This window comes from Strix aluco, chromosome 18 (genome assembly GCF_031877795.1).
Source record: "Strix aluco isolate bStrAlu1 chromosome 18, bStrAlu1.hap1, whole genome shotgun sequence".
Lineage (NCBI taxonomy): Eukaryota > Metazoa > Chordata > Aves > Strigiformes > Strigidae > Strix > Strix aluco.
Window position 1 is genome coordinate 15,047,545 of NC_133948.1, and position 13,718 is coordinate 15,061,262.

The following is a 13,718-nucleotide window of genomic DNA, read 5'->3' on the forward strand; positions in this document are numbered from 1 at the left end:
TGTGCAGAGTTCCTGTTTGTTACTAATTCAGTTCATTAGCATTTATTACCACTATTAGTACACGACTTCCTGATCACGCAGTTGCCTATTCATCCCGGCTCAGCTGGAACACTTCCCTCTCCACCATCAGAAGCGCTGAGTTAAGAGCCAGAGATGGTTTATGCTGCCGCAAAGGACATCAGAGTCTCTGGCAGCTCCTGTTCTTTTGGGTGTCTGGACCTGGGACAGCCACTGTGGGGCTGGGGATGTTCCCAGGGCTGGGACCAGCTTTCCTGCCCCCAGCTACCCTCTTGGGGCAGCACTGATCGGTGATCACTACCCTGACTGGCAAAAAACCCAAAACCAACTTCAGCACAGGGAGGCTCCAGGTGGCTTCAGCACTGACCAGCCCACCAGGAGGGAGCAGCAGCCCGTCCCTCACCCATGCCTGGGTCTTTGCAGGGTCCCCCCCAAGCACAGAGGGTGTCATCTAGGACCGGGCACATCCACCCAAGGCCCCAAGGCTCACGAGCAGCTGCCACACACTTGTTGGGGTACTTGCGGAAGATGTCCTTGATGACGACGATGGCCTCCTGCACCACGTAGTTGACTTTGGTCTGGATGAGGTCGAGCAGGGTGCTGACACAGCGCTCGGCTGATTGCTGTCGGAGGGACTCGGTCAGTCAAGCAGCGATCACAGAATCACACAGAATCATTCAGGTTGGAAAAGACCCTTGGGATCATCGAGTCCAACCCTCAGCCCGACTCTACAAAGTTCTCCCCTACCCCACATCCCCCCACAGCTCATCCAAACGACCCTTAAACACACCCAGGGGTGGTGACTCCACCCCCTCCCTGGGCAGCCTATTCCACTCTCTGACCACTCTTTCTGGGAAAAGTTTTTTCCTCATGTCCAGTCTGAACCTCCCCTGTTGCAGTTTAAAGCCGTTCCCTCTTGTTCTGTCACTAATCCCCTGTGAGAAGAGACCAGCGCCAACCTCTCTACAACGTCCTTTCAGGTAGTTGTAGAGTGTGATGAGGTCTCCCCTCAGCCTTCTCTTCCTAAAACTGAACAGTCCCAGCTAATGCTCTTATGTTCCCACCCCAAAGCCTCTGCTGCTCTGCCAACACCCCCTCTTTGCTGCCTTATCCCCTCCATACCTCCCTCAAACCCAACCTGGACCAGAATGGTGGACACACAAGTGTGGTCTCCCCTTCCCATCCAGGTCTGGTTCCTCCTCATCCCCCTTGCACGCTCACAGAGCCTCCTCTCCCTGCTCCCATGGGATGCATTTCAGGCCACTGGGTGCAGGAGCGCAGCAGCAAGCACAGACCTCAGCCTGCCGGGGCAGCAGCATCTTGTACCTTGCCTTAGTTTGGATCTGCAGAGCCACAGGGCTCAGCATTAGAGAGGGAAAACCAGAGCTAATGCCATGGCAATAAATCCCCTGGGAGAGGCCGGCTGGACTGCAGAGGGGAGGGATCGATCTAACGGCAGAGCCAGGCCAGCTCAGCTGCCGGTGGGAGGCAAACCCTGAGCCAGCTCCAGCACATCTCCTGCCTCTCACCAGTGCCCAGCTTGCCGGTGCCGAGCCGTTTGTCTCATGATTGAGGACGCTCTGCAGTAAACCCAGTGCAGCATCAGCTGCCTCAAAGCTACACCACCTTGCCTGTGAGCCTGCCTGCACCCGGGCCACAGCAAGGTTTTGAATAATCCCCTTCTTCAAATTACTCCTGAGGCCCTCGGTAAGGGATTAGCTCCCTCCCAGCCCCCAATGCAGTCCCTGAACAAGCCACTTGGCTCATCCACCGCATTAAGACATCAGGCACAGCTGCAGGCAGCTGGGTCTGCAACGGAGCACGGGGCAGGGCTCTGACAACAGCTCCAGTGCAAAGGGTTAAGGGGATGAAATACCCTCCTTACCCCCAGAACTTTCCCCACGGAACAACTGTGGCTCATCCCCAGGCCCAGGAAGGCTCTAGCTCGTCGGGACGGTGTTAACTCCTGGGGTGAGATGATCTCCAGCTCATCCAACACGTGCTGGAGAGCGACGCCTTGCCTAACCACAGCTGCCAGTGGGACCGAAGCAATGCAGCCCTCACCTCCACCTTGATGGCACAGCGGCCGATGGCTCGAACCGCCTTCCTTACGAAATCCACGTCCACCTCCGTGGCGTACTCCTTCAGCTCCGCCAGCACCTGCCGGAGGGGACAAGACAGTGAGAGCCCAGCTCCAAGAGAAGCCACCAGAAAAGCAGGGCAGTGACCCAGCAGCAGCAGACCGGGTGGTATAGCTGCTCCTGTCCGCATCCTGCAAAGCCAGGTCTAGGATTTCTCGGGCAAATCCCCTCCCGGCGGGGCTGGAGCCCCCTGAATGCCCCCCTTGGTGCCCACCCAACAGAGTCTGGCAGACCCTGACCTGAGCAATGTTGGCCTGGGAAGCCAGGCGGATCATGATGTCCAGCTTCTCCAGTTTGACGTAGATGGGGTCGTTGTACTTCACAAAGAACACCTTCATCTCGTGCTTCAGGATCTCAGGCCTGGAGGACAATGAGGCAGTGATGAAGGCAGACACACGCTGCTTCGCTTTGACCACAAAGAGAAACCATGGTTTTCTCCAGAGCTTTCTGGACACCCAATACTACTATCAGATGATTTCTCTAGTGGCAGAAGCAAGATCTGAGCTCTGCTCCCACCTCCAGGCTCTGACCCTGACCAGGAAACAAAGCGGTGCAGAAAGGGAGTTGTGCTCCCCAGAAAGCTGCGTGCCGGTCAGGAAATGGATGGGGATTCATTTGCCTGACCCTGCAGCCAGCTAATTCCCAGAGTCAGTGCTAATTCATTACTCCATTAGCCAGCTCCAAGCATGAATCATCACTCCCTGCTCAAGGCTAGTGAGGGCCTGAGGACACCAGAGACATAAGCTGAGGAAACCTGGATCTGGAGAGCGAGCAGCTCTGAGCCAGGAGGACGAGGCTCCTTGGCCACAAGCACAAGGTTTGGGGGTCCAAGATACTGTGATTATCCCCCAGGACTCTGTCCCTGAGCTCCCCTTTGCTGGCGCACAGGGGACAGAGCACAACCTTGCCGCAAACGAAGACCAGATGCAAGGCAACAGGGGATGTTCGTCTTGCCAAGGTTGGAAGGGATGTCTTGCAGGGAGTAGGGATGAAAACCCAGACCCCAGGGCTAGGCTGGACCTTTCTCACCAGATCATCCTCTCTCTAAGCTGGGAAAGAGATAGGCCAGGTCCAGCTCCAAGGAGCCAACCTGCCTTCCACGTTCCTGCTCCCAGGGACACTAATTGCTTTCCACTTCTCCCAGAAATTGCTGCTATTTTTAATAGACAACCATGGCGATAACTGGTAGGACGACAAATCATCTGATCGGGGCTGTCACTGTGGAGCATGGCTCTCCAGCTGGCCAGTTCTGCTCGGGGCACACGTGTGGGGCCTCGGACACCTCCTGCCCACCAGCAATTTTAGATCAGCAAAGGGACAAAAGGACTCTCAGCACTTATTCAAAGAGGAAAACTGCGTAAAACAAGCTGGTATCAGAAAAGTTCCTCACTAGACATTTAATGACCAAAGTCTCAGCTTTTAGCATTTCCATCATTTGTTCCCCCAAATAAATAATAAATTAAAATAAAACCCTCCTGGAGATCCCAGCTTAGCTCCCTGCTCATTGCCTCACCTGACCCTCTGTGCTCAGCCCTTGAATTTTAAATAACAGAAGAAAAAACCCATACGAGGAGTTGTGTCAGCACTGTGTCTGACACTGCTGCAGTCAGAGGGTTTGACGCACTGGGAAACAGCACCTGTAGAGAAGAAGGAAAGCCCGAGCCAGGCTGTCCCCCCTGCCACGCCAGGGCACCCACCTTTTCTGCACAATGAGGTTGATGTTGCGGAGAGCCACATACTGCAGCTCGGGCTCTGCAGAGAGCAGGGTGACCAGCGGCGGGGCCAGCTTCTTTAGCAGCGTGCCATAATAATCCAGGTCCTTCGACAGCATCTCCATGAACTTCATCAGCACCTTCACCGCCGAGAGCACCACCGCCGAGTTGGCGTGGGACAGCCGGGGCGTCACCCGCTCGCAAATGCTGGAGGTGTTGGGGGGTGAAAGGGAAGGAGAAGGGAAAGAAAACAATAACATCCTGTCTCCCTGCTTAAATATTGCTGCCAGTACTGATGAAGAAGAACAAGGCGCTGGCAGAGTTTGCAGCAGGACAGCTGAGTAGCATTCGAGACCTTCCCACGATGCTGAACTGGCTCTTAAAGGCCCTGATGAAGGTTATTTCCCAACCTCTGCCAAACCCTATTGCAGTGACCCCCTTTCAGAGCTCCCTAGTGCCTGTCGTCCCTTGCTGCACGGTAAGGCCACATTTTGAAGCAGCTTGAGAAGCACAATCCCTGTGCCAGCACAGGGACAGGGCTCGCCACAGGACCACGGCGGTCTCCAGATGGCTGTGCCCAAAGCACGGTGACCAGCAGATGCCCACTGTCCCACCTCCTGCAGCAGGATTCCGAGGGTCAGGAGGATGAAGATGCCTCTTAGAGGAGAAGGGGCAGCCTCAGGCCCTTCAGTCCATACCTGCCTGTCCCCCTCCCTGTTCCAGCCCCTCTCTGGCCAGTCTGTGGTGCCTCAAAGGCAGTGCTGCCCCAGCAGTCCCCAGAGTCTCCCTCACCTCTGGGCTTCCCGGTCATCCTTGGGCATGTAGTTTGCCAGGCAGTCCAGGATGAAGATCTGTCCCCACTCAGTGCACTCGTTCAGGGCCGTGAGCAGCTTGTTGATGGACTGGGGGTTGAGGTCCAGGAGGTTACTGCTTGGGTGAGACTCTGCTATTTCTGAGAGAGCCGCTACCGCATTGGCCACTACCTGCCAGAGGGGACAGGACACGTGTTTGGTGACACCAAATGTGGTTCAACAGCCTGGGGGAAAACTGGTGCAAGCTGCACCCTCAGTATCGGCATCCCAGTGACATCTGGGCACCAGCTTCTCCTCCCCACCAGCTGATCCTCAGGAGATGAGCAATCACCACCAGCACAGTCCCACCACCCACACCATATCTCCAACGGTTTGCACATGTTCAGCGGGAGTCAGCCTTGGCCCCATGCCCGGTGCAGAGGAACCTGCTCTCTCTCCCCTTCCCCGGGCAGCTCTGTGGAGCCCCAGCGCTTTCTGCAGCAGCTCCTGGGCTCACTGCTATGCCGCTGAAGAGCAGCAAAGGCTGGTGGAAGAGAAACGCTGGGAAAAGCAGGCTTTAAAGTTTCTCATGCCTGGGGAAAGGCAGGGAGACTAGTGCTGGCCAAAGCCCAGCTGCTAGGAAAGCCTCACCGGTGGCAAAAGCCACTGGCTGTGTGGTATCAGAGCTAAGCATCAGCTCCCCTCTGCCACCATCCCCTGCTCTGAGCTGGTTGGGGCAGCCTCCTCCCCACTGGGAACAGACTAATAATGCACTGGCAAGGAATCGGAGAAACCTTCCATCCAGGAAACAGAGTTACAGGGCAAGGAACACAGCCTGCAGCCCTCAGAAACAAGCTGTCCCCACAAATGGCCTGTTAAGCACCAAAAAGAGAGTGAATGGGAACACAGGAGGAATGGAGTCAGCGTGTGAAGATGGAGAGCATTTACTGCCATTCGGATGAAGAGAGGATCGAGAAGGCAAAAAATAATCACCATGGGGTTGGAGTCTGAGATGAGGTCTTTAAGGGTGTCCAGGAAGCCCTGGTCCTCCACCAGCTGGGCATTGATGTCGTGGAGCTTTGCCACGCAGACGGCTGCTGTCTTGCGCACGTAAGGGTCCTCGTCCTTCAGGCACTTCCGCAGGGGCTCGCAGAGATACTCCGTTATCTTGTCCACGCGGATGCAGCCCATGGTCCGCACAGCCAGAGCCCGGATCAGAGGGTTTGGGTCCTCACAGTCCTGCGAGGATGACAGGGGGAGGTTAGATAGCCTGGGCCACTGCCCCTCGAATCACAGGCATCAGCTGTGGCTTCAGGACCCTTATTCTTGTTTGGGTACCTGAAGTCTAGAGGTTTTAACACTCAGTTCTCAAGAACAAGACACCCACGAGAGAGGTTTGATCTCTTGTTCTGCAATCTGACACCCACAGAGTTTTAACACCCTCAGTTCTCGCTCCAAACACACCTCCAGGAATCTGATGTCTTCATCACTTACACCACGTACCTGAAGTCAGCTGCCACCCTGCAGAACGGCCCCCTGACCTGGGAAACGCATCTATCAGGTTTATTGCGTGGGTTTTTTTTTCTTCCTAAAAAGCCAAAATTCCCTCTAAGGCCCACCAAGCCTCTTCACAAAGTGATGTGGCAATATGTTGGCTCTTAAGAAACATGCTCTTCAGTTCCCAACTCTAACTGGAAGATCACGAGGGCCTTCTCAGCTGCAGAGACTTCAGCACGTAAGCTCACATGACAGCAGTTTGATCACAGGAGCTGCCCACAACCAAAGCTCCACTGACAGAGCAAGTGGCACAGTACAGCTGCCAAAAAATTTTTTTTCTTCTGCATTACTGGACAAATTTGCTTAGTTATGTAGATCTAGGGGAGCCCCTGCTCCTGAAGACAGAGGTTTTGGAAACCTGCCCACGTTCCCTTCTTTGGAGCGGGGTACACAGCAGCTTAGCGTGGTGGCCTTGCAGGAAAGCGGGGATGCACGTGGAGGGCTGAACTGACCCGCTGCAGCGTGCGGCTCTCGGGCATGCAAGCCTCTCCTCTCACCTTCACGAAGGTGTTGACGGCCATGATGGCCATATCTGGCTGGCTCTTGGCGTAGTTCATCAGGTAGAGGTAGACCAGCTTCTTCAGCTCCAGGTTGTCTGTCTGCATGCAGTTCACCACGTCCGGGAAGAGAGCGCTGCAACACAAAGCACCTCTGTGAAGGCAGGATACGGCCACACTGCTGAGTCTGGGGAAGGAGATGCCTCCGGGACTCCACGCTTCCCCAGGTGCGTGGCCATCCCCTTCCCATAGCTCAACCCACTCCCAAAGCCACAACTCTCCCAGGACCTGAGTCCACCCTGCAGCAGATGTGGCTAAATCACCGATCCCCGGCGGGTTTTCTTTATGGATCTGTATTAAGAGCAGCCCAAAACAGCCCCTCATGGGCTGAAATTGAGCTCTCCCACATGGCTCTGCTGTATCCCAGCTCCAGTGCGTGTCCACTGCCCCGGCAGAAGGTGCAACATCACCCAGCCGTCACGGGACAGTGCGAAAGCCTCCGGCACCTGTGAGAGGACGTGGGAGACGAGCCGTTTCCCCCATCGCCTCTACACAATCCCTCCCACACAGCCCTACCAAAGCCATCCTCTGCTTTTGCAGACGTTAAACCTGTCCTGCTGCAAACCGCTGAGTGCTCACCCCACGTCCTACACGACAAACATCACGCTAGAGACGTAAACACCCAGGACTGGGTGTACAGAACAGCCCCGCTCCCCCGGGTGAGCCCTGCAGCACAACGATGCTCTGCTAGGACGGAGCAGAGTGCCAAGCTGCCTGCATGGAGCTGGGGGCTTCCCCTTCCCAAACGCCCTAGAGCTGCGGGATGCCAGAGATGCTGTTTAACCACAGATAATAAAACCAGACCAATTAGACTATTAAACCACCTTAGGAGAGGCAATCAAGATCAAAGGGCTAATGTGGGAGTTATCCCTTGGCTCCTGGAAGCTTCTCCGCCACCACAAACCCAGCCATCGCTTACAGGATCAAGCCCAGGGCCCCGAGCCCGGGGTACTGCACTTTGCTAGTTCTCTCACAGAGCTCCTGCTGCTGGCAGAGCGGCCACCCACCTCAGCTGCTCTCACCCCAGGCAAAACCAGGCTCTCCTGGCACCTCCCAAGGAGGGGAGAACTTAATAAACAGCCTAAAATACACACACACACCCCCCAAGAAAAAAAAAGCTGCCATAGCCAATATTCCCTTTCCAATCGATGTAGCTTTGACCAGCCTCAGGCATGTCCCTGCCACGTCCAGGGTCATCTTCTCCACGGTGGCCCCAAGACAGAGCATTACCTGCTGCTGCGAGTGCTCTGGGAGCCAGGGACATGCCAGTTTACCAAACACACAGCCTAGACCACAGCTTTTCTCCATCTACTCTCAAATACAACCATGAAAAGCAAAACGCTGATGTTTGCAATGCCAAGGGTGTGCGGAGACAGGTCTGTGTGGGGAGGAGGGGACGCAAGGGCCACGTGCTGCTCGGTCACGCAGATAAAGGAGAAGAGGGAAAACAGCTGCCCGACCTTTTGGACTGGAGTGGCTGCAAAAGGCTTATCAGCACTGACCCTCTGCCATAACGGCTCAGAGGGGGTTTCTGCTTGTTTTCAGTAACACTTGAAGGAAGTGGCAATAATCCCAACAAACTTATCTGGCAGCCAGACCAATCCTCTTTTAGCCAGATTACTACCAAAGCCAGGCAAGCCCCCACCTGCCAGACGGCCACGCTTACACAAACCTTTTTCCTCCCATAGCAGGAGGTATAACTGCAGCCAGGAGCTCGCTCTGTCCTCCCCCCTGCCCCGAGACAAAAACCCCTCAGAGGCAACAGGGGAAAACGGGAGCCCACGAGCCATCCGGGCACCCTCCCGGCATGGTTTGGCCTGGGCACTCCCAGCACAGCACCGTCACTCACCTGACATCTTTGCCGACAGTCATGGATGCTATCACCTTCTTGACGGCCTCCTTCTTCTTCTCTTTCTTGTCACTGTTCAGTTCGGCTTTCAGCTCAAATATCTCCCCTGGAGGAAGGGGAAAAGGGGGAGCTTAGGGGTTAAAGGATGGGGCACCCACCCCTTCACTGGGTGCTGCTCCCAGGGGAGGGCGAGCACCGCTCCCACCTGCTGTGTGATGGGGCTCCTTTGCCACCCCAGGTGCTTCGAGGTGCCAGGAGCTGGAAAGGGGGATTTAACTTCCCAAATGTCTCACTAAGGGCCAGGGCAGCTCTGGGGGCTCAGCTCTTTTCCGTGGAAATGGAGATGAGCATGCTAGTGCACCCCTGCAGCTCCTCCAGCCCCACAAGAGCCCCAGAGGGCTTTAAGGACCAGAGACACCACCCGAGTGACGAGCACCCCACATCCCTAGCACAGGACACAGGGTTTACTGGGTGGGTATCTTTGGCTGTGGGGCTGTTATCACAGCACACAGTGGAGCCCCAGCCTCGCACAGGGCTGTTGGGAGGCCCTCCCCGACCTGGGGATCCCACTGCAGGCACCCACAGCAGCGAACGCAGATGGGTTTTGGGAAATGCTCAAGCCCACGCAAGGGATGGAGGCTCCCAAATCCCTCTCTGCACATGGCAGCAATCCCCCAGCCCAGCACCTTGCTGGGGGCGACCAGTCGGCTCTGGGCCCAGCCTAAGGGCATCGGCTCCCACCCTGAGCTCTTTATTCACTCCTGAGCAAGCAGATTGAAGAGGAAGATGCCACATGGCTTTCCTCCACATTAATTCCTTTGGCCTGGAAAGTGCTTAAGTCAAACTGCCCCCCAAGCACTTCTGTCCCAGCCCAAGGGAGCTCAGGGAGGGACCACTCCTGAGCTGCTAAAGCAGATAACCCTGCTGCCAACAGCCTTGTCTGGCTTCAGGAGCTGACGAGGTGCTCTGACCCCACAGCAGCCCAGGAGCCACCCCGGCTGCGTCGGGGCGAGGAGCAGGGTGTCAGCCACAGCGTCCCACATGGGCTCAGGGCATTCCCATGAGAGCCAGCACCTCCGTCAGCCTCCCACTGCAGGGACAGCCCTCCCTGTCTGGCTTGGAGGTGTGAGAAAAGCCTGATTATTTTGGGAAAAACTGTGCAACCCTCCCGCTCCCTCTCCTACCTTTCTTCGTGGTGGTGAAGTACTTTGAGTCCGTCATGGTGGTCTCCAGCTAGCAGCACGTCCCTGGGAGGAGAGGCAGACCAGAGAGCTTAAGAGTTGATAATTTCCTTGCTGGGGTCACTACAGGGAGCTCCAGGAAGGAAAAGCCGGGGGAGGGAAAAAGCTCGGGATCTCATGGGAAGAGTCACAAGGAGATGAAGCGCCCAGAGAAGCCCTTGGCTCCTGTGCTGCCAGAGGAGCCCGTTCCCCTGGGGAGGGTGAGCGCCTCGCAGCCACGCCGGCGCACCACGGGCTCTGCCGGTGAGTGGGGAATCAGCTGGTTTGCTAACGAGGATGTGGAGGAGGAGGAGGAGGAAAGCAGTCGCTGAACACGCCAGCATTCACCCCTGCTCAGGCTCCAGCCCTGACTTGCTTCCCTTACCAGCAGCAGCAGCCACTTTGCTCGCCCCATCCCACGCAGAGCTGGGCAGCCCTCATCCCCACCGCACAGGCTCAGCAAATGTCCCCTGGGTTTGTGTCTCCTCACCCGAGAAACACTTTTCTAGGGAAAATTCACCCCCAGCCCTCCCTCACACCTACGCAGGGAACAGCTCTAGGGTGGGAAGAGGAATTGAGCAAAACCTGAGGCTCAGACCAACACTGGAACAAGGGGACAGGGTAGCCAAGGGGAGCACGGATCTGCCAGCGCCTGACCAAACACGCCAGCAAGATCAAAAGCAGCCTCTTCCAGAAACCATTCCTTCCCCAGCAGTGTTGCTTTAAATTCAACGGGTTTCCACCCAGCACTTGGGGCTATATTATATAATTCAGGCAGTTTAGGGCAGATTTACAGCTTGGCAGGCTGAGGAAGCCCAATGTGCAGGCAGCAGACTTCTTAAAGGTCAGCAGGGATTTGTCTTTTATGGCTGTTTCACCCATCTTTCCTTCAACAGCAAAGAAACCAGAGGAGTGTCCTTGAAACCCCGCAGTGGCCTTGCTGTTTTGGAGGGGCAGGAGCATGGAAAGCAAAGCCAAGTGAAGGAAAAAAAAAAAAAAAAGAGAGCTTGCAAACAGTTTTAAAATGTAAATGAGCATCTTGAAAGCCAAATGCAGCAATCCCCTGCGAGCACATGAGATGCGGCCAGAGGAATTGTGTCCTCTGTTCCCTGTCCAAGCTGGATAGGGATCCCCAACAGGGATAAAAAGAAAATCTGGGGGCCAAGCCCGCTGGGCAGAGCACACAGCCAGAGCCAGCTGGGCAGGCAGTAAGACAGAAAGAGTTTACATCAGTTTGGGGCTCGCTTGGGGTATTGGCAGCGCAGTCCCGATGCTGCTACAGAAGGGGCAAGTCTGCCACCGTGCTAGTCCAGCCCAGGCGAGGCTGTCCTGTGAGCAAAACGCTTCCCAGGCGGCCTCATGCAAGACAACACTCCTCCCTGCTTCAGTTACCTGGGGTTTATTCAGAGCCTTTTTTCCCCCCCTAGGTCGATGGCTCTCCAGCGAACAGCGGGAGCTCCCAGGCAGCGCCGCAGCACTTCTCTGCGCCTGACTGCAGATCCCGTCCTGCAAGAGAGGGAGGAAGGAGGATTTACTGCAGTCCCTCCGATTTCACCAGCCTGGCTCGCAGTCAGCCCTGCTCTGCAGAAGTGCCTGGAAAGCAAACTTGAAGCCTACCAGGGAATTTCTGCAGCCGGCTCAGAGACATGAATCACGCCGGCTGCTTTCCTGCAGCTTCCCAGAGCCCGCGGGTACCGCAGCGTGTCTTTTAGCCGTCCAAACCCCACTGATTTCAGAGACAGAGACGACCACCCATCTCCCCCACTCCTTTAAGCCCTGCAGTGCTGACAGCAGCCTCCAAAAAACAAACTGCTGCCTCCTCCTCCAGCCTGAGCTCAAGAATGAAGGCGCACCCCTCGCTCCCCACACCAACACCTCAACCTCCCCAGCAGCAAGACCAGACTTGAAACAACCCAGCACCTCAAGCAGGGTGACGAGAGGCTGAGCAAGGTCCAAACACCCACCAAGACTGGGTGCTCCGCGCCCTGCATCGTGTGCGTCCCCCCAGGCTAACCAAGGGCGACGAGGCAGGGCTGCCTGCCAGCCCAGGGACGCAACCGCCGCTGGCACAGCCCTGCTGAAGGTGAATTCCCCCGAGCTCAGCCCTTGGGCAGGGTCCAACACTGCTGCCTGGCTCCAGTTTTAAGCAGGGCAAAGGAAACGGTTCAGGAACTGCAGAGCAGCTCTTGCATTGCCCCATCTTTTTCCATGCACGGTTTTGTCCAGCTTGAACTGGACAAATGGACAGATGGGGCAGGGTCCCCTCTCCTGGCCTAGAGCCTGACAGTAAATAAGCCAGACTTCTGGCACACAGGAGCGGGGCGGGGGTGTCAGATCCAGAGCCAACAGCCTTGATCATCTCATCTGGACAGATCTGATCGTTTAGAGTCATTGCAGCAAGTTGCAAATACTCTGCCCTTGCTAAACACCCTGCACCCTGTGAGCAAAAACGGGCAGTAGGAGCTCATCTGCAGGCAGGGAGATGGCCACAATCAGGCAGAGCCAGGAGCCGAGCACAGGCGTTTGCTCCCCCGGCTCCAGCAATTCCCACCAAGCTCCTTTCCAGGTTTCCAGGCTGGGAAAAATGTCCCAGCACTCGCTGATTTCCCAGCGAGGGGCTGAGCGGAAGCAGCAGGTCGCGACAGCTGGAAGCAGCACCAGCACTCAGAAAAAGCAGGATGCAAGATCTGCAGCAACAAAACAAGGAAGACAAAAAGCCCCTGACCTTGTGGCAGCTCAAATTTGACCCTATCTTCTTGCCAAACTTATTTTAAACCCATCTTGCAAACTGGATTCAAGGAGTTGAAAGCGTTTGTAAGGATCTGGTAGCAAAACAGCAGCTGGGTGTTGGAGGGGAGCACCCAGAGCTCACCCACACCTAGTTGGGCTCCTTGGGTCTGTTTTGAGGACAAGGCTTTGGAGTGGCACAAACCCGCACCCCCCCGGGACCCTGGACCCACCATCCCAGGGCACGAGGGCTCCCACACCACCCGAGCCTTGCCCTGCTACAAAGCCCTCTGCTCTCGGGTGGTCCCTGCAGCCAACGGCTGGCGGGAGGCGTCCTCTCCCAAGCCCCTACTAATGGTGAAACCAGAACACGTGCCATCAGCAATCCCTCCCGGATCTCCCACCTTGCAGGTTCTGCCGGCCAGGCTCAGTGGAGATGGAGACGTGGGGAGCTCAGCACCGCTCAGGCCCCCATTCCAGCTTCTGGGAGGAAAGGGGCTCTCCAAAGCCTTTTATCCCAATCTTATTCAACCAGGATGACTAAATTCAAGAACTCCAGAAGACCCAGAGCAATGCTGCTCTCCCGAGACCCCCAGCATGACTGGCCACACCGCTCTACCTCCCACGTTCCCCCTCCACCTGCCTCAGGCTGGAAAACATTGTCCACATTCAGGCAACACACAGCAGAAGGGTCCTGCCAGGCGCTGCTACAGACACCTCCCTTGATGGACGCAGCTTTAACCAGGTTATTTTGCTCCTGCGATGAAGCACCAAGGAGCCCGTGGCCCAGCTGGAAGAAGCACCATGGTTTGGAGCATCTGATTTTCTGCTGCTCATGAAAAGCCCCGAGGCTGAAGGGGAACGCGGCGCTCCGGCAGCTGAGCGCAGGACAGCGTGCTCCTCCCAGGACCAGCATTTCAGAGCTGCTGGGTGACGCACCCGTACGGGCACAGCACGGTGCAAGCCCCCTGCTCGATCTCAGGCCCTCGGGTTGGGAATGCAGCAGAGCTCAGCCGTCCCCTTTCTCCCTGCTGCCATGCCAGCGGGCTCCTAAATTCAGCTGTCCTGGGTGAATAAGATGCTCCTAAACCTGAGACACAGTAACAAAGGTGTCACGGTGCTTCTCGCCAAGGCAGGTGCCACCAG

General features: G+C 56.3%; 1 protein-coding gene across 5 annotated transcripts in view; it reads right to left on the minus strand.

The window, feature by feature from the left end:
* The window catches only part of AP1B1 (adaptor related protein complex 1 subunit beta 1), a 28,416-nt gene that overhangs the window by 10,258 nt on the left and 4,440 nt on the right, over window positions 1-13,718 (minus strand). For all 5 annotated transcript variants that reach the window (XM_074843689.1, XM_074843691.1, XM_074843690.1 and 2 more), the window contains exons 2-11: window positions 11,238-11,351; window positions 9,810-9,872; window positions 8,626-8,731; window positions 6,717-6,852; window positions 5,656-5,901; window positions 4,664-4,854; window positions 3,857-4,078; window positions 2,399-2,519; window positions 2,083-2,178; window positions 526-641 (exon numbers count right to left, since the gene is read on the minus strand). In XM_074843689.1, the coding sequence (XP_074699790.1) occupies window positions 526-641; window positions 2,083-2,178; window positions 2,399-2,519; window positions 3,857-4,078; window positions 4,664-4,854; window positions 5,656-5,901; window positions 6,717-6,852; window positions 8,626-8,731; window positions 9,810-9,846 (1,271 nt within the window). In that variant the 5' untranslated portion in view covers window positions 9,847-9,872; window positions 11,238-11,351. The remainder of the gene's footprint in view (window positions 1-525; window positions 642-2,082; window positions 2,179-2,398; window positions 2,520-3,856; window positions 4,079-4,663; window positions 4,855-5,655; window positions 5,902-6,716; window positions 6,853-8,625; window positions 8,732-9,809; window positions 9,873-11,237; window positions 11,352-13,718) is intronic.